The 19457-nt window shown below is 40.2% G+C and overlaps 1 protein-coding gene across 3 annotated transcripts in view; it reads right to left on the reverse strand.

Annotated features, from left to right (window-relative positions):
- Positions 1-204: 204 nt before the first annotated feature.
- Positions 205-19457, reverse strand: part of map7d2b (MAP7 domain containing 2b) — a 46492-nt gene continuing 27239 nt past the window's right edge. Inside the window, exons 9-15 of one of the 3 annotated variants that reach the window (XM_026305723.1) lie at positions 16471-16609; positions 10576-10756; positions 9928-10032; positions 9624-9687; positions 6362-6506; positions 4252-4526; positions 205-3173 (exon numbers count right to left, since the gene is read on the reverse strand). In XM_026305723.1, coding sequence (XP_026161508.1) covers positions 4259-4526; positions 6362-6506; positions 9624-9687; positions 9928-10032; positions 10576-10756; positions 16471-16609 — 902 coding nt within the window. In that variant the 3' untranslated portion in view covers positions 205-3173; positions 4252-4258. Of the gene's footprint in view, positions 3174-4232; positions 4548-6361; positions 6507-9623; positions 9688-9927; positions 10033-10575; positions 10757-16470; positions 16610-19457 lie in introns of all 3 variants that reach the window. The other 2 variants (XM_026305724.1, XM_026305725.1) reach the window with 2 other exon arrangements.

Raw genomic sequence — 19457 nt, forward strand, 5'->3', positions numbered from 1 at the left:
TATAGGAAGGGGGGGGGGGGGGGGGGGGGGGGGTGTGTGTACCTGTCTGTGTCCACAGGCCCATTGTCTGGGAATTCATAGCACATTTACAATTATTCAAGTTATTATGAGTCATGTTTTAGTCAAACTCGCATTGTAATTATCTGCAGAAACATGTAGGAAGTTGGTTGGCAGGAATCTCAATCAAATACCCAGTGTTCACACTGATTTTTGCAGGTCAGTTTTAATTTCAGTGTAGCATACAGTCAACACAGTGCGATATAACGATAATTAAAAGTGGCTGGATTAAGGCCTACACTAGATTTGTCATCTCACACATCACTTGTAAAGACTAAACATGTCACAGTTTTGACTTCAATCTGTGACCAAAGGTGTTCTCCATTATTACATATTTATTTATCCAACTCACTGACATAAATGGCTTGAAGTTTATTGTTCTTTTTCAGCAGGTATCCATGCACCACATGTATAACGATATATTTCACTAAGCTGCAGTGTCACAGAGTTTCAGTAATATTAGGTTAAGCATTATGTCCTTTATTTTTACTTCATATACAAGGAGACCCAGCAGACCCTCTTACAGTAAGTTTCAGCAGAATCTGGAGGAGATAACATGGAGTGAGTGAAACCAACAGGAGCCTTAAAAACATTTTTAAAAAAAGTGCTGAAAGTTGCAGCAGTGACAGGACAACACTGTGACAATCAGGAGCAGCACTAATTCCCTTTTTCCACAGCCAAAAACATTTTCAAGAACTCTGCACCTGGATACAGTTCTGGTTCTTTGACCTTTCAAAAAGTCCCACTGACAGAGATCAAACTGAAACAAAAATGTGCCCTTGGCCCAGAGTTAAAGTCTGCACAGCCATCTTTCCTCATATTATCAAATGAAACAGACTGGGCTAATTAAGCACAATCTAAAATTCAATAAACAACAGACTAAGATCATGTTTACATTAATATTTCTGCAAATTCTGAAGGTCTATAAATGGCATAAAGAGGGGTTTACATTCTGTGATCACACACATCTTACACATCTTGGGTTGTTAAAGGACAATCCTAACTTCTCTTTTGTATGTAATTTAAAAGTAAGTATTTTCCACAAGACCAAACAGATTTTTCAGAATGAACAGGTAAAGAGAGAGATTTGAACTGTCTTTAGGAAATAAAAAAAAAACAAAACAAAGGAATTTAGTTTACTTTACATGAACATATCTAATGAAGGGAGACACAAAAACTATAATGAACACTTAAACAACTGTCATTTTCCAATCAACGTTACACATTTAGTTCTTTAAAGGCTGATATTGTATTACATTTAATTTTTCTAATATTTTAGGAAAAAATCAGAATATATCAGGTTTTATAACAAAATGGAATCTGGATTTGTCACAACATTAACATACCTGGTATAAGACCATCATTTTCCAAAAATAAAACAGCTGCTTAAATGGAGTGTAATTTTTCTTAAATCGACTATCAGGGAGATACAATTAGAAAAAATATAATAATACAACTTAAAAGAATGTGATTTTCTTGAATTATCAGAAGTTCATACAGAGTTTGGTTGGCGATTGGTCTGAATTTTTATAGGTGTAGTGGAATTTAGACTTTTTAGACATTTTTAAAATCTTGGAAATGGTCCTGCAGGGGCATTTGCATGTTTTGTCCAAACAATCAATCAAACTTAGCCAACAGACTTTCTCAAGGGAAATGTCTAGTTCTTGTTTCTCTTGTTCTAGGATGCTTTAGTGGAAAGGGCCTTAAAACAGTGAAAAGCAGTGAACGCATGCTAGATGAAACACAGTGAGGGTAAAGCACAGCTGGATGCAGGTGTCATAGTCAAAGATATTCACCCTGCAGAGGTTTAAGGCCTCAGAGGTAATGAGCTGCAAGCTGGTGAACACGCTTCTTTAACACCAGCCTGTTCTGAATCAGTGAGGTATGTTTTAATTGGGGGAATGAGTCGAGGAGACAATACAAGTGAAACAACTATTAAAACTGCTGTTGAAAGTGTGCACTATAAACTGCAGCTTGAGTGGTTACAGTCGGTGCCGGGCAAATACATAACACATTGTATCAATATTTTCCTGACTTACAGATAAAAATACAGGGCATTTCCCATCAAGGTATATGTCAAAACCTCACAAAAAAACATCTGTCAATCAAGTGAAGAGCAGCAGAGAAACAAAGCTATAGGCTAGGTGTTACAGGTCAGCAGCTGGATCTTAATATTAATTGCTGATGATTTTCTACTGCAAAGGGACACAGGAAATCTACAGCAGACCAGGTTTTTCTAGAGTAAGAGTTGCTGTGAGCAGAGAAGAGCAGGTCAGTGAGATAAACACAATAACCATCAGAAACACTGATGAGAAGAGACAAACTCCCACACACTGTTGAAGTACACAGCTACAACCACAGCCAGAAAACAACTCAACTAGCTAGTCTCCCTGAAGATGCTACAGGGCATTTAGAGAGCAGTGTCTGTCTGACAGCACCCCTACAGATAAACTGCCCCCTCCTAGACTGGCTCCTCCACCCAGTCATGTCTATTTACAGCTTTACAAAAGCAGGGATGAGAGATTAAAGCGAATGAGCCTCCAGTGATATTTTGCAGAAATACAGCAACTCCAACAGGTGTAAAGCAGAGGTGTGTTACTGATTTCAGACAGTTGTTTGGGACAAAAATGTCATGAACATGTCAGGGATTTCTATGAATGGCTTTAAATACTAAAAAGTGTGTAATCTGTAATTGAAAAGTGGGTAAATCTGTGCAGGTTTGAGCTAATATTAACCTTAAACTAGTTCCATCCCCAATAGATAGCTATCAAGTTGTAGAGCTTGGCTGAGGGTTTAGTTTTTGATGAATAAACTGACAATTAAGTTCCATTTACAGTAATTTTATTTTCCTAAACATAAACCTTTTATATGAGAAACATGCAGGAATGCTGATCCCACTTTTTTCTGAAAAATAATCAAGCCAAGCATACCTCACAATATTAGTCAGACTATGTTGTGTTTCTAACTGTCAGTGATCAATTTGCACTGCCTCAAAATATGACGAGATGAGAAATCAGGTGTTCAGCAGTCGTTCCTTGTAGAAATGATGCTTGTTGAAGATGAAGCTGATGGTCTCCCGCTGTTTCTCCTGGCTCCTGTTCCAAGTGAATCTGCTCCTGGAAAAGACAGGACAAAAAGGAAAACTGATCAAGACTGACAACTTATTAGATTAAGATGATGCCACGTCCACATGGTTTGAATTTTTGTTTTAAACTGTGGCTGTGTTAACACTCAGCAAGTTGTTTGACTACAAAAAGCCATCCGGAGAGTAACATTTTGTTGTCATTTGCCATCAAATGACATCAGCTTTATGCTGCTTCTTCTTCTGTATTTTCATTCACTGCACAATATTGTGCCTCACAACTGCAAACTGGTTAAAAAGAAGTTCTGTTTAACTTATTACAGCCACACCAGGAATCAGATTTTTTCCAGGTTATTCTGCCTTTTTAATTCCTATTTAGTAGCGACAGTAAATATCTTAGACAAGAAAGTAAATTACTAAATTAATTCTAAGTCATGTTCACATATTTTTCTTAAAGACTTGAAAACGTGGAAAGACCTGGCTCTGTCCTACCCCCTTCCAGCACCTCAAACACTTTTGTTGCATCATTTCCATTTCATTTATCCTGATATGTTGGTCTTTCTATAAACACCTTTGCACTTCATTGCCACCACTAGCTCAGGCTGTTTTCACTATATCCTGCATGTCACACTGATATTACCCATTTTGTACATCTTGTTCTATTTCATTGTCTATTTTTCTCCATTCTGTTCTAACCTAAAATATTTAAATGTTTGTGAAACCTTTCACTGTATACTGAAAGCCAAGCTGATCCTTGAGTGTGGAGCCTTGTCCAAATGGTAACTATTCCAATAAACGTGCAACTACACCTTTTCAGCATTGTACTTTCATAAAGTCTGAGGACAAAAATAAAAATAAATAAACTCAAAAAGAACAGTCCCAATTTGAAGCAGCAGAGGCTAAAATATTCTAACTTCTCATATGGATAAAGCCGCAAAAACACTAAACCTCAACTCGATAGCATCTTTCAGTGGAACTTCTTTCAATCCCCAATCCTCCATCTCTAGAGTCACTGTGGGAACTACCTGTTGTGTCAATATTAAACACCATGGTGACCAAACTCATTTATGGGTAAAGGAGGTGTGCCATTAACTTTTATTGTTTGTCTCTACCAGGCTTTTAGACGTCCACTTTGCTCGGGCCGACGCTGTGGATGAGCTGGGGGGATTCAGAGGAGGCGCTGTATGCTTGAATAAGCAGGTTCTTGTTGAGGTCTCCGACCCCATTGCCGGCCTGCAGTTTGGGGTAGGGTGGAGTTTCTGCACCCAGTCGCTGTCCTCGACCTTGGCCGTCAAGGTCCATCAGGTGCTCGAGGGGGCAGCTGTCTGGTCCTTCAGTGACCGGTGAAAACTCGTGAGTACTCGCCTGCTCGTCTCTGGACACTGGACTGATGGAGACAGATGGAGAGCTTAAAGAAGCAATGATGACAGAAACACAATATTTGATTTATTAGCACTTTGAGCATTAAATCAATATGTAGTGATATGTGCTGCAAAATTACATCTGGAAGTTTCTGTATTTGAACTAAAATGATAATTGAATCTACAACTATTTTCATAATAATCATTTAACCCTCAGGAGTCAACGAACGAAGGCACGTTTTGATGCATCTTCTCCTGCTAATGCCAAAACGAATTTAAATTACTCTGTCAGTTTTGATCGTACAGATAAGAGCAATATATCATTTAAATCTGTAAAGGGTCTATGTTGATTTCCATACACTCAATAACAAAATCCTGTGCTTTTTGTAAAATAAAGAAAGCAGACAGGGTGCACTCACTGTCTTCTCTGTCTCTGTCATCTCTCTTCACAGACATGTAAATAAAACAACCTGAATCTCAGCAAATACATGAGAAATATATGTACAGAAAGATTGAAATGTTTTCTTTGAAATGAAACAATTCAAGTCGAAAACAAATCATCTCTTTTTATTTAATCCATATCAAAGTAAGGAGCGGTACGGTTTCTCCTGTCTCACCTCATTACAGCTAATGTCATCCCGCCGCGCACTGTTCATATGGAAATAATCTGAGGTGAACCAGGTAATTATGTGCACGCCCCCAAGAAATGACAAAACGTCAAACTTCATCATAGAATTTACTCACTTTTTCTGCGCATTTGGATGATGGCGCGCTACGTGGGTAAAGAAGCACTTCGTATGTTCCAGACAGCGACAAAGAGTTTACTTTGTCCTCAGAGTAAAAATACGACTCAGATGACGAACGGTTGGATTTGTATTGTATTGTGCTGCACTAATCCCCTTTTAGCCACATTCCTGACTGAAAGGCTCATTGTGTGGGTCTTTGTCTTCTCAGGTAAATCACATGACTATTCATGATCAGACACACCTTCTTGCATATGTCTTTTCTAAATAAAAAGTGTCTTCGAAAATTTAAAATCAGTGTATTGTTTTCTGTGAATGAGTGAACAAGATGATTTTCACATCATTGTGAAGTAAACACTTTACAAGACGCAGTTCTCCAAAGTCTTGTGAACCAATGTTTTGTATGTGTTTTATGGTCTTATTTCAGTGACTAAAAAACTTTTGTTTTTCACTAACCAATATAAACATTGCTGCTTGTAGCCCATTTTGTGCTGATTACAGTGTTATCAGACTGCAGCCATTAATATGTTTAAAAGCAACTGAAAAAAAAAGCACAAATGTCAGGGCATGTCAAAACTTGTCCAGGGCCCCAAAACAACCTTAGACCCCAGAGAGTTAAATAATTTTTCAAGCAATAATAATGAACAATCTCTAGTTCCAACTTCTCATTGTGAGTGAGTGCTGTTATTCTTCACCTTAAGTGAGAATACACCAACAAATTGGAGCTTTTGGAGTAGTAGTTACTCAAATCAATTGTCATCTTTAGGAAACTGTAAGAACTTCTTCTCTGCCATTTTTCTAAACTAAACAAGTTATCCAAAAATCATGGAAATGCAATTAATGAATTAGTGGACTTAATTTGAATATTCTGGTTGACTTTCACTATTCCCTGACAATAAATAAAGATTCTATAATAAATATATAAATAAAACATTCTATATAAACTTTTATCTTTTTGGCTGAATAAAAAAGAAATGATAAACCTCTCACTGTGTTATTTTAAAAGATCAATTAGAAAATGTGAAGTTTTGTCGTGTTACTTGAGCTACAGATGGTTTTTACTGAGAGACACATAGACACTCAAAAGAGTCTGACAAAGACAAAGAAAGATGTCTCACCTGACGTCCATGGACTGGACTCCATCAGACAGTTCGTCCACACAGCTCTTATTCTCCAGGGGTCCCAACATGATAATGGGGGTTTCAGCAAGAGTTGGACCATCCTCCTCCAAAGCTATTTGAGCATCAGCTGTCATGTCAGATGCTGCAAACACACACTGCTGTCAAAGAAGGGTTTTTCTGAAGAATTCACATATTTACAGTGGGTAAAGTTTTCAGACCCCTTTAAATTTTTCACTCTTTGTGTCATTGCTGCCATTTGCCAAAATCAAAGAAGTTCATTTTATTTCTCATTAATGTACACTCAGCACCCCATCTTGACAGAAAAAAAACAGAAATGTAGAAATTTTTGCAAATTTATTAAAAAAGAAAAACTGAAATATCACATGGTCATAAGTATTCAGACCCTGTGCTCAGTATTGAGTTGAAGCACCCTTTTGAGCTAGTACAGCCATGAGTCTTCTTGGGAATGATGCAACAAGTTTTTCACACCTGGATTTGGGGATCCTCTGCCATTCTTCCTTGCAGATCCTCTCCAGTTCTGTCAGGTTGGATGGTGAACGTTGGTGGACAGCCATTTTCAGGTCTCCCCAGAGATGCTTAATTGGGTTTAGGTCAGGGATCTGGCTGGGCCAGTCAAGAACGGTCACAGAGCCACTCGGTCCAAAGCCACTCCTTTGTTATTTTAGCTGTGTGCTTAGGGTCATTGTCCTGTTGAAAGGTGAACCTTTGGCCCAGTCTGAGGTCCTGAGCACTCTGGAAGAGGTTTTCTTCCAGGATATCTCTGTACTTGGCCGCATTCATCTTTCCTTCAATTGCAACCAGTCGTCCTGTCCTTGCAGCTGAAAAACACCCCCACAACACGATGCTCCCACCACCATGTTTCACTGTAGGAATTGTATTGGGCAGGCGATGAGCAGTGCCTGGATTTCTCCACACATACCACTTAGAATTAACGCCAAAAAGTTCAATCTTGGTCTCATCAGACCAGAGAATCTTATTTCTCATAGTCTCGGAGTCCTTCATATGTTTTTTGGCAAACTCTATGCGGGCTTTCAAGTGTCTTGCACTGAGAAGAGGCTTCCGTCGGGCCACTCTGCCATAAAGCCCCGACTGGTGGAGGGCTGCAGTGATAGTTGACTTTGTGGAACTTTCTCCCATCTCCCTACTGCATCTCTGGAGCTCAGCCACAGTGATCTTTGGGTTCTTCTTTACCTCTCTCACCAAGGCTCTTCTCCCACGATTGCTCAGTTTGGCTGGACGGCCAGGTTTAGGAAGAGTTCTGGTCGTCCCAAACTTTTTCCATTTGAGGATTATGGAGGCCACTGTGCTCTTAGGAACCTTGAGTGCTGCAGAAATTCTTTTGTAATCTTGGCCAGATCTGAGCCTTGCCACAATTCTGTCTCTGAGCTCCTTGGGCAGTTCCTTCGACCTCATGATTCTCATTTGCTCTGACATGCACTGTGAGCTGTAAGGTCTTATATAGACAGGTGTGTGCCTTTCCTAATCAAGTCCAATCAGTTTAATTAAACACAGCTGGACTCCAATGAAGGAGCAGAACCATCTCAAGGAGGATCAGAAGAAATGGACAGCATGAGTTAAATATGAGTGTCACTGCAAAGGGTCTGAATACTTATGACCATGTGATATTTCAGTTTTTCTTTTTTAATAAATTTGCAAAAATTTCTACATTCTGTTTTTTTTTCTGTCAAGATGGGGTGCTGAGTGTACATTAATGAGAAATAAAATGAACTTTTTTGATTTTGGCAAATGGCTGCAATGACACAAAGAGTGAAAAATTTAAAGGGGTCTGAATACTTTCCGTACCCACTGTATATAGTTAATTTTGTTTTTACAGAATAGCCAAATTATATAAATTTACACCCATTATCCTACTCACTAGAGGAATGACTTCCTCTTTTTAGCTCAATGGATTTCACTAATTATCAGAAGTAAATTATGTTTCAGAACAGAAAACAAAACATTCAGATCAATCTTAAATCTTCAATACATAAAGAGCAGCTAAAACATTCCTTTTGTATCTCATAAACCACTTCACAACCCTCCAAAATTATTTGGTCAGCCACTACAAAATGCTGATGCTTGAGATTTCTGCTGCCTTCTGAGTCTCCTAGTGTTCCAGTTCACTGAAATATAAAGGCTATGACGGCTGGCACACTATATTTTACGATGATGTGCAGTAAAAGTGGTGCACCTGCTGCTGACTGCTTGTTTGTAGCCACTGAGCAGTTTGTCTATTGAGAACAAAGCAAGTGAAAAAACTGTGTTTCTAGATGATTGACTTGACAGATTGTAACTCAGGGCAGAAATTAGCATGTTTAATTTCCACTGGGAAATAGGTGCTGATACCCTGAAGTTCACCTCTGCCAATTAGAAAGAAATGCAGTATTTCTGGTACTGGTGTTATTGTCAGTAACCTTCAGGAGACACTGTCCTCCCACCTGTCAAACACTGCTGAGTCACACTGCAGCTGAGACCGATCTAATTCAGTTTCATCCATTCAGCCATCATCTATACCCCCTTAGTCCCAACCAGGGTCACAGGAATCTGCTGGAGCCTATCCCAGCTCTCTTTGGGTGAAAGGGAGGGGTCCACCAGTCCATCACAGGGCCACATAGAGATAAAAACAACCTCACACACTCTCACTCACTCACTCCTATGGGCAATTTAGAGTCACCAATCAACCTGACATACATGTTTTTGGATTATGGGAAGAAACCGGAGTACCCGAAGAAAACCCATGCAAGCAAAGGGAGAACATGCAAACTCAACACAGAAAGGGCCCTGATGGGTTTCAAACCAGGAACCTTCTTGCTCTGAGGCAACAGTGCTAACCACTAATCCACTGTGCTGCCGTAATTCAGATTGACAGAAAACTAATTTTATTGGACAAACAAAAAAGGGACTTGTAAAAACATTTTACATCCAAAAAACAACATGAAGAAAGTAAAATAAACAGGACACAACATAGTGAAAAATTCGTCATGAAATTAGTAAATAGAAATAAAATTAGTGCAGATGATGACACCACAAAAGAGATGAAGACTGGTCATGTGTTTTTGCTGGTCCTCATTTTCTCATATACCTTCAAAAGCCTGTTTGAGGGTTAGGACTCAGCTTTTAGGGTTTAGGTTAGAACCAGGTCTAGGTTAGGGTTAGGGTAAAAGGCTGGGGGAAGTAATATGTCAATGCATGCCCTCACAACAATAGAGAGACAAATGTGTGTGTCTGATACATTTACCTGAAGTGCCAGATGGAGGCTCCACTTCACTCTTCCTTGTTCTTTTCATAATCTCCTCAATTCTCTGTTAAAACACATTAAACATTAGAATAAAGTCAACATTTAGCTAACTTTTCTGGAACTTTGGATCCTGTTATATAATCTTCAGCAGCTTGTTCAGTCTCCATGACATCTGTGAAAAAATCCATCTGATCACATGATAAAAAACTGTCACTATTTTATGTCAGTCCTTAACATTAGATTTAACGTGTTTAAACTGTAAAATGTACTTTATGACAGACAGATGTGAAGCTCTCTGTTGTACCTTCTTCCTCTGTAGCCTCTCCTGCTCCTCCTGGATGTGCAGCAGCTCTCTTTCCTGTCTCTTCCTCTCGGCCTCTTTCTGGGCTCGTAGAAACGCCTCCTCCCGCTGAAAACCATCCAGTAACACCCATTAATTGACTTGCTTTCTGTATTAATATTAAAATTCTTTCTACCAAAATACAGTGGGATTGTTTACAGTAGTCTCAACAATGTGTCATCATTAATGTGGAGAGAATTTGTTGATAATGCATGTCTGTTCAATCAAGAAAACACTGATCTGTCCCTGCTGTGAATGCGTTACTTCTGTTTTCTGTGCCTGGCTGTATTTCACTGAGGGTTTAAAAGCTGGTTTGTTCTGTATCAAAAGTTTAAAATAATAAACTAAAGAAAGAAAACAACACTGAGACTCAGTAGTGGGCAGAATTTCTGGTGTCAAAGTCACGCTGTAGGACCCAGGCCAGTGTAAAATTGTTCAGATGCTAAATGAAGCTGAAGCTGTATATGTTATGAATTTGACATTAAAACGATCTCATCATATAGCAGCCACAAGCTAGCTCACAAGGCAGGATTTGAAATATTTCAAAGACATTAAGTGCAGCCAATACTCGAGCAATATTACATTAATAAAAAGACATTTATGTGACCTGACCTCTCTGTCCAGCTGATCCTGCATGTCCTTCCATCTCTGTTCCTTCTGTCGTCTCTCCTCCTCCTCCTTGCCCCTCCTCTCTTCCTCCCGCCTCACTCTCTCCTCTTCGGCCTGTCTTGCTGCTCTCTCCTGGCGCTCTCTCGCCTCCAGCTGCCTCCTCTGCTCCTCCTCAGCCCTCAGCCTGAAGGAACACATGACGTTTGAGCAGAACAGGCCACAGATGATGGATCATTTTTTTAAGTTATCTTGTGATGGCCTCTTGCTTGTCTTGTTGTGGTTGCTGCTGTGCTTTCTGTCTTCAGGGCGAACTCTTCGGCTCGCATAATCTCTGGCATAAGACACAACTGGGCCGCTGAGTGCCTCATTTGTACACAAGTAGCTGCCAGTTGGTGCGAGGTGTCTGCACATTTCTGTGGTGTTTTGTGTTTTCGTTTGTTTTACAACACCACATACTTGCAGTACATTTTCACTCATCCACTGTCCTCATTACTGACATTTACAGATACACACTTGATATTGTATTTCTGCTACTTATTTTTTGTTGTATTTTGTTTCTTTCTCCAGTTTCTTATTTTCTCCTGTTTTATCAGCAATATATATTCATATATATATATAGGTTTGTAAGAAAATGGAAGATACAATGAACAGCATTTTGTGAATTTACACCAGTGTTACTGTCATATTGCTTCTTTACTGGTGAGTGTTTTGGCAAAGGAGAATTTTTTTTTTTTCACCACATTGTATGGGGCATGGTGCACATCTACAGTTAGGTATCAGCTTGTTCCCTGGTCATTGTCTTAATGGTCCTAGGCTGCTGTGTATTTACACATGTAATTGTTGAAAACAATAACATGGATCTGCACCAGGTCTTGTTGTAAAGCAAGTGTAATCCAAGTGTAACAGGTTTAAATGCTGGATTAACTTTAATACAACAGCAAGAGCTGTGGTTGTTGCTTCAGCAGCAAAATGAAAGAGAGAAACAGACGACAGAAATATAAAGGCTTGTGATGAATGTGTCCAGATGTAGAGTGTTGACTGTGTCTCATGACCATGATGATGGTGATAACACGCATTAAGGGAAGTGGCCTGACAATATGTAAGAAAAGCTGGCATTGGAAAGCCGACTGCACTATTACAAAATCCAAAGATAAGCACAATGGTAGAGTGCAAATTCAGTTATGTCACTATGTTAGCTGCACCTTCAGGCCATGTTATTTTAACTGATAACCAGGTGAAAACTAAATGTGTTTTCAAACCTGTAGTTCACCTCAGTGAAGCAGTATGTAAAGTTTGTCCCTTTTCCCTTGGTTTCTTTTCACACATAGAAACATCCAAATGTCAACATACAGAACTGCTTTACACTTTACAAAGAAAGGATGCAGCAGTGTTTACCCTACTATTCATTTGGTTGGGAGGCCACAACCTCCCCCAAAATGAAAAAGAAAGGCACACAGTGCTATATGTAATTAACATAATTTATATGTCCACTTGTTTTATTTCAGTGGTGCATGAACCTTTTTTATGTTTCACCACTTTGTGCAACAGCTCTGCTGTATGGTCCCTACAGTGGGGCTTATCCATCCATCATCCACACAGAGCAGAGGAGATGAGTTGATGGTGAGAAAACCAGTGTTGAACACAAAAAAAGATTGACGTTTTTCAAGCAGGTCCACCCTTCCCGTCACATGACACAGGGGGAAACAGTGATGCAACTTACAATAAACTGAGCAGATAAAGGGAGCAAATGTTGAGTGTGTACAACAACCTGTTGAACTTGTTAACCTGAACACACAGTACTCCTTGTAATTGGTCCCAAAGTCATAACAGTGCAAATAAACTGCTCCAGAGTTTATTTGGGACTGGACTGAGACCACATCCAGTAAGGTGCTGTTTTGGTCCACACAGTGTGTAATCTATGTTCAGACCTGCCCAAACATACTGCACCAAGGAGGAAAACAAACCAGTTTAATTCAACTGGACTAAACAAGGCTCAAACTGATAGACTCTATTATTTGGATGGCGTCATGTTGGCAGTAGGTTTTGAAGGTCACCAGTGGGTGACCATTTTGTCACTGGTTTTGCCATTTTCTGATGAGTACTGGGGTTTTTCATTGGTCCCTGGTATGCATCTCCAATTGTTACAACTTCCACTCCATGATAATGGATCTGGTAAAGGCTGAGAATGGGATAGGTGTGCAGCTTACACTTCAAATGACTTGTATAGCTGTGATCCTGGGCAATGGTTTACCCGGTAAATGTGTCTGGATGGATGTCGCTCCACTGCCCGTAGTTTCATCTTCACCCTCCTGTTCTGACGTCTCTGATGAGTGTTCTCAGTAAAATCCTGACGTGTGCAGTTATGTGGGAATAATCAAAGCCGAGGCACAATCTACGCCTGAGCATGGTAAGTAAGATGAAAATGTCCCAGTCCATCTGGACTTCTTATTCAGTCTTTAGACTGAAGAAGCCACTTGGATGAGTGGTGAAATGTTTCGACTTCTTTACTGACATATCCTATTCCATGTTTTTGTATCTGCGACTCTCATTTCTGTCTCACCTATTGAATTAATTAAGCAGAAAGCTGATTCGCCCTTGAAAGAGTCTGATGAAGGTGTGCTGCCCCTGGCTACTTTCTTTTAGGTAGGTTATTGGTGAATAAATGGCTGCTGCATGGTGACAAGGGCCTGTCACACATGCCATCTTATAGATAAATCAAATGTCAAGTGTTGTGCTCTGTGTCCCATTTCAACTGTTTTAACATCTGATAGCAGGCTGTGTTGGTCCTCTGTTGGTCCTCTGCCATGGTCGAGGACTGGCACTACTCATTTGTTAACACTAAAGTTCTAGTCAGTAGTGAGTGCTGGAAAGTCTGCCACCCTCTGCGCCAGGTCTGTGGGCAATGCCTTCGTTCATCTCCAGTTTTGGTAGTTCAAACATGATTCAGAGTGGCCAAGGTCAGATTTTACCTCATACCTCTTAGCTGCAGATAATGTGTGGTCAGTCAGTCAGAGAGCTTTGGAGGGTTTCTGTCAATTCCTGAACTCTTTGTCGTGTCGGTCCTACACAAAGTTGAAGCTGTATTGTGAGGAAGGGTTACCATTGTTATTTCTGGCAGCAAGAGACGTAGGAGAGCACAGAGTTCAGTGTAAATGAACTGGTGTTTCTGCACACTGTTCATGAGTCAGACAGCTGAATGGGTTAAAGGTTTTGTACTTTCAGAATCACCACATAATGGTTGGTTGTATGCATCTGGGGCGATGGCTAAAGTTAAGCTAGCTATTGCTGAGGAGAAAAAAGCTCTGATTCTGATAGTAAGCCTGAGTACATATATATATGTGCCTGTCAGCCAAGTTTGTACCTTAGTTCCATCTTGCATCTTCAAAACATGCTGGTCCATTTACTGTAACACCCTGTAAAAGTACTGTAACAGTTTCAGATCAGAACTATTTATGGGCCACAATTCAATGAAGGAAGAAAACACATCTGGCACATGTGATCTGATGAAACCTTATTGGACATGTGAGAGACAATCAACTGAACTGTCCACTACTTTTCTGCAAAAAATGTCCTGCTTTGTAGCGAACAATGTTGGTTTGAAGTTACTATTTGATTTATCCACTGCATGTGAGGATGGTATTGGTTTGCCAGAATAAACTTAGTTCTACAGTGGGTACAGAAAGTATTCAGACCCCTTTACATTTTTCACTCTTTGTGCCATTGCAGCCATTTGCCAAAATCAAAGAAGTTCATTTTATTTCTCATTAATGTACACTCAGCACCCCATCTTGACAGAAAAAAACAGAAATGTAGAAATTTTTGCAAATTTATTAAAAAAGAAAAACTGAAATATCACATGGTCATAAGTATTCAGACCCTGTGCTCAGTATTGAGTAGAAGCACCCTTTTGAGCTAGTACAGCCATGAGTCTTCTTGGGAATGATGCAATAATGCAAGTTTTTCACACCTGGATTTGGGGATCCTCTGCCATTCTTCCTTGCAGATCCTCTCCAGTTCTGTCAGGGTGGATGGTGAACGTTGGTGGACAGCCATTTTCAGGTCTCTCCAGAGATGCTCAATTGGGTTTAGGTCAGGGCTCTGGCTGGGCCAGTCAAGAACAGTCACAGAGTTGTTCCGAATCCACTCCTTTGTTATTTTAGCTGTGTGCTTAGGGTCATTGTCCTGTTGAAAGGTGAACCTTCGGCCCAGTCTGAGGTCCTGAGCACTCTGGAAGAGGTTTTCTTCCAGGATATCTCTGTACTTGGCCGCATTCATCTTTCCTTCAATTGCAACCAGTCGTCCTGTCCCTGCAGCTGAAAAACACCCCCACAACATGATGCTCCCACCACCATGTTTCACTGTAGGGATTATATTGGGCAGGTGATGAGCAGTGCCTGGTTTTCTCCACACATACTGCTTAGAATTAACGCCAAAAAGTTCAATCTTGGTCTCATCAGACCAGAGAATCTTATTTCTCATAGTCTGGGAGTCCTTCATGTGTTTTTTGGCAAACTCTATGCAGGCTTTCATGTGTCTTGCACTGAGGAGAGGCTTCCGTCGGGCCACTCTGCCATAAAGCCCCGACTGGTGGAGGGCTGCAGTGATAGTTGACTTTGTGGAACTTTCTCCCATCTCCCTACTGCATCTCTGGAGCTCAGCCACAGTGATCTTTGGGTTCTTTTTTACCTCTCTCACCAAGGCTCTTCTCCCACGATTGTTCAGTTTAGCTGGACGGCCAGGTCTAGGAAGAGTTCTGGTCGTCCCAAACTTTTTCCATTTGAGGATTATGGAGGCCACTGTGCTCTTAGGAACCTTGAGTGCTGCAGAAATTCTTTTGTAACCATGGCCAGATCTGTGCCTTGCCACAATTCTGTCTCTGAGCTCCTTGGGCAGTTCCTTCGACCTCATGATTCTCATTTGCTCTGACATGCACTGTGAGCTGTAGGGTCTTATATAGACAGGTGTGGGTCTTATACTTTCAACTTTTTTGATTTTGGCAAATGGCTGCAATGACACAAAGAATGAAAAATTTAAAGGGGTCTGAATACTTTCCGTACCCACTGTACATCCAGTCTTTTGTAATTTGGACAAATTTAACCAGACATGCAGAACTGCCTGCTATGATAAATAAAAAGTCTAATTAAATTGTTTCCTCTGACTGTCCCATACATGCTTAAGTTTGCTTCTTTGGCAACAGGGGATGCTGAGTGAAGCATATAGCAGAGTGGCCATAAGAGGTACAGTTCTCCCATGTCAGTATGGGTTTTCTCCCACGGTCCAAGCACATGCAGGTTAGGGTTAGGCCAACTGGTGACTCTAAACTCCTTGTAGGTGTGGATGCAAGCATGAAAGTTTGTCTTTCCTTTTGTCCTGTTGACCCTGTGATAGACTGCTGGGATCAGCTCCAGCACCCCTGTGACCCTCTACAGGATAAGTGTAGAGATAATGGATAGATGGGTGCTTTAGGTAATTTACTTTTATTCTGGAAGGACCCTGTTCTTATGGGGCTGATACAATGGCCCCTTGCTTCTCTTGTGCTTTCTGTTTGCAGGAATGGGCTGAGTCCAGAATAGCAGCCAGTTATTGTGAGGTCATTCCCCTTTGCACATCTCTGCATTGTGGGGTTTTAGTTATTTTACCAAAAAACATCCTTGCAGCACATTATCACTCATCCCCTCCCTTTACCACAGACTTTTACAGATTCCTCTTTACATTTAGTTTACTGTACTTACTTTCTGTTTTGCTTATTCTTTGGTTACCCCTAGTGTGTGTCCCAGAGTCGAGTTATGACAATCTGGACTATCTGTCTGGATCTCCTAGCTGAAAAACACTACAACTACCTATTATGTTCAGTATTTGACGACATATGCCATAGTCTGTATGTACAAAAACACATACCTCTCCTCCTCCTGCCGTTGCTTCTCCTCCTGCTCCTTCTGCACGCGTGCCAGACGTCGTCTTTCTGCCAGCATTCTGGATGCCTCCTCAGCATCTGTCGTCCCACCAACACTCCTGCCTGTCGGTGTGCCTGGTGACTCTGGGGGCAAAGATTGAATAGGAAAGTGATGCAGTACAAATTAAAATAAAGAAACAGATTTGTGGACAAACCTTTTACTAATGAGAAAAACCTGCAAAGTGGACAAGTAAAAAATACAGCTCAACAGATTTAATCCTTAGAGAAGAGAGGCTGCTGTGTTTTGCTTGAAAGCTTAACTGATCCTCTGTCTCGTCTTCTTTCTCCCTCATTCTGTAACTCTGTCTCATTATGATTCCCACTGTCTTTCTCTGTGATTTTTTCTTTTTCTATGTTTCTTATTACTAGAATTAGAATGAAATGCTACAATCACTTGAACACAAACTGGGAAGTTCCAAACTGTTTCATTATATACGACACAAGAAGGAATTAGAGCATAAATGAATAATGTAGATCCAAAACTAAAATTAAACTGAAAATTCCCACTTGTTGGGGGGGGGTTTACCATAAACAGGTCAGATCAAGTCATATTTAGTTTATATATTTCAATATCACAAATCAATATCAAACTTATCTGAAGGGATTTTACAGTATTTTCAAAATACAACACCCTCTGACCTATCAGATAGGGGGAAAAGTCCCAAAATACCAATCTGTAGTGTTAATTGTGCACAGAGGCTGACTCCCTAACTTTAGCCTTTTAGGCAGTGCCTCCTCCCAGGCAACATTAAGTACACCAGAAAAACTGCACAAAGTCCAGGAAGAAGCTTTGTCTCTTATAGACAGTTTCAGGCCACTGCTTCCTCCCTTGTTACTCCTGCTAGCGTCATAGTTCACAAAAAATATATATAAAGTAAGACATTAATGCAGTTTGTAACTTCAAAAGCAAAACAAAAAAAAAATCTTCAATGATCACACCAATTACTGCTGCAATATGGACAGAAGTGGTTGTCCTGCAGTTTGCAGCAGACACAAAGTTATATCAGAAGACACAAAGGTGTGTGTGAGTGACTGCTGGAGGAAGTAGACAGATTCAGGATGCGGCAAGATTGAAATGTAAACCTAATCCATTTCAAGTAAAAGTTATTAATTGAAATGACTGAGTGCTGTATCATGAGTTGATACTACCAATGTATTAAAGTCGAGGCAGCCTTTTACCACTATAGTTGGATGAGTTGTAGCTAATTTTAACTATTTTATACGCAATTTGGAAATGTATATTACAAATTACCATCTGTAAAATAAATGTAAATGTAGTGGAATACAACGTACAATATTACCCTATACATTGTTGAGAAGCAAAACTACAAAGCTGGTACATTTGGAAATATGGTCATGAGATACAGCGATCAGCTATAACATTATGATCACCTGCCTAACTCTGCATAGGAGTCAATGCAGCAGTAGGTTGGCACTTGTGTCACTCTGCAGTTCACTGTTCACATTTGTTTCCATAGTTTTACTGTCAGGAAGAGAAACACACATTTGTCCACCATTCAGTGAAAAACATATCAAAAGGAGAGAAAACTGTGATCATGAGGACAAGTTAGAGATCATTTTTTTGTCCCCACTCTAGTTGTGATATCACCACTACAGCCACTGAATGTTAGCCTTTTCCTCCAGCCTCAAAACGAGCCAATCACAGCCGTTTATCTGCAATAGGGCTGGCTTTACGCTCCGGTCGTCCAGTCAGATTTTAATGAGCCTTGCACATACGCACTGGTTCGTAATGTTTTTAAATGCCAATCCCAAGTCCCCAAATCTTTCTGCAACTGGTTTTTGCTGTTTTCTCCATTCAAAAATATGCACAGAACTGGTGATAACACCGTATATTCTCATGTTTGTCCAAGAAAAACAACAACTAGCTTGTGGTACCATCCCTACGCTAACCGCATGGCATTCGCTGGTCTCACTGTGGCTTTGCTTGAGTCATATTCATTTGGATTGTTTTATTCTGCATCCATTGCCCTGAGATTCCAGTCTAATTCTTTGTATAGAATAGGAAAAGTGTTAGTCTGGCTGGTCAGGCTAACTGAATGTTTCTCGTCATAGAGCCCAATGTAGATCATTTCAAACATTGAGATTCAAACAAAATGGGATTTTTTGCAAAGTATAAATGAAATTTGAAAGTTTAATCATCAGTAGGTTAACCTGGTCACCAGTGAGCCTTGGACACCCATGACCCTGTTCACTGTTTGTCCTTCCTTAGACAACTTTTGGTCAGTACTAACCACTGCAGACCAGGAACACCCAACAAGATGTGTAGTTTGGGAGATGATCTGACCCAGTCATCCAGCCACCACACTTTGGCCCCTGTCAAAGCCACTCACATCTTTACACTTGGCTGTTCTTCCTGTTTCCAACACATCAACTTCACCTGCTGCTTAATGTACCCAACACACTGGCAGGTGCCACAGTAACAAGATAATCAGTGTTATTCACTTTATCTGTCAGTGGTCATAATGTTATGGCTGATCATTGTACTTTACAATACCGTATACAAATCAATTAGGGAAGGGTGGTGGTGCTGTTAGGCTTTTATGTGCGTATGAACCCTGCATACAATTCATGCAGTCGTATTTTTTGGGCCACACATGGCAGATAAAATGTTTTCCATGTGGACCCTGGAACAGATGCAGCAAATATAAGTTAGGCTTCAATGTGTACTATATGGAAAGACCTATGATTACTGATATGCCTTCATTTTTTTGTGTAATTTTGTGTTAACCAATGCTTCCTGGAGAATGGGAGTAACTGTGAGGTCCATAATAGTGCATTGATGTGCACCTATAGACAGTGGAAAATATCTTCTTTAGTAAGGGGTGGCTGATAAATACAAAATGATCAGGCACAATCCTTAATAGTATGTTAAAACTGTACACACAAACTTGTACAATACACACTGTCCACA

Source organism: Mastacembelus armatus, unplaced genomic scaffold (genome assembly GCF_900324485.2).
Source record: "Mastacembelus armatus unplaced genomic scaffold, fMasArm1.2, whole genome shotgun sequence".
NCBI classification, from domain to species: domain Eukaryota; kingdom Metazoa; phylum Chordata; class Actinopteri; order Synbranchiformes; family Mastacembelidae; genus Mastacembelus; species Mastacembelus armatus.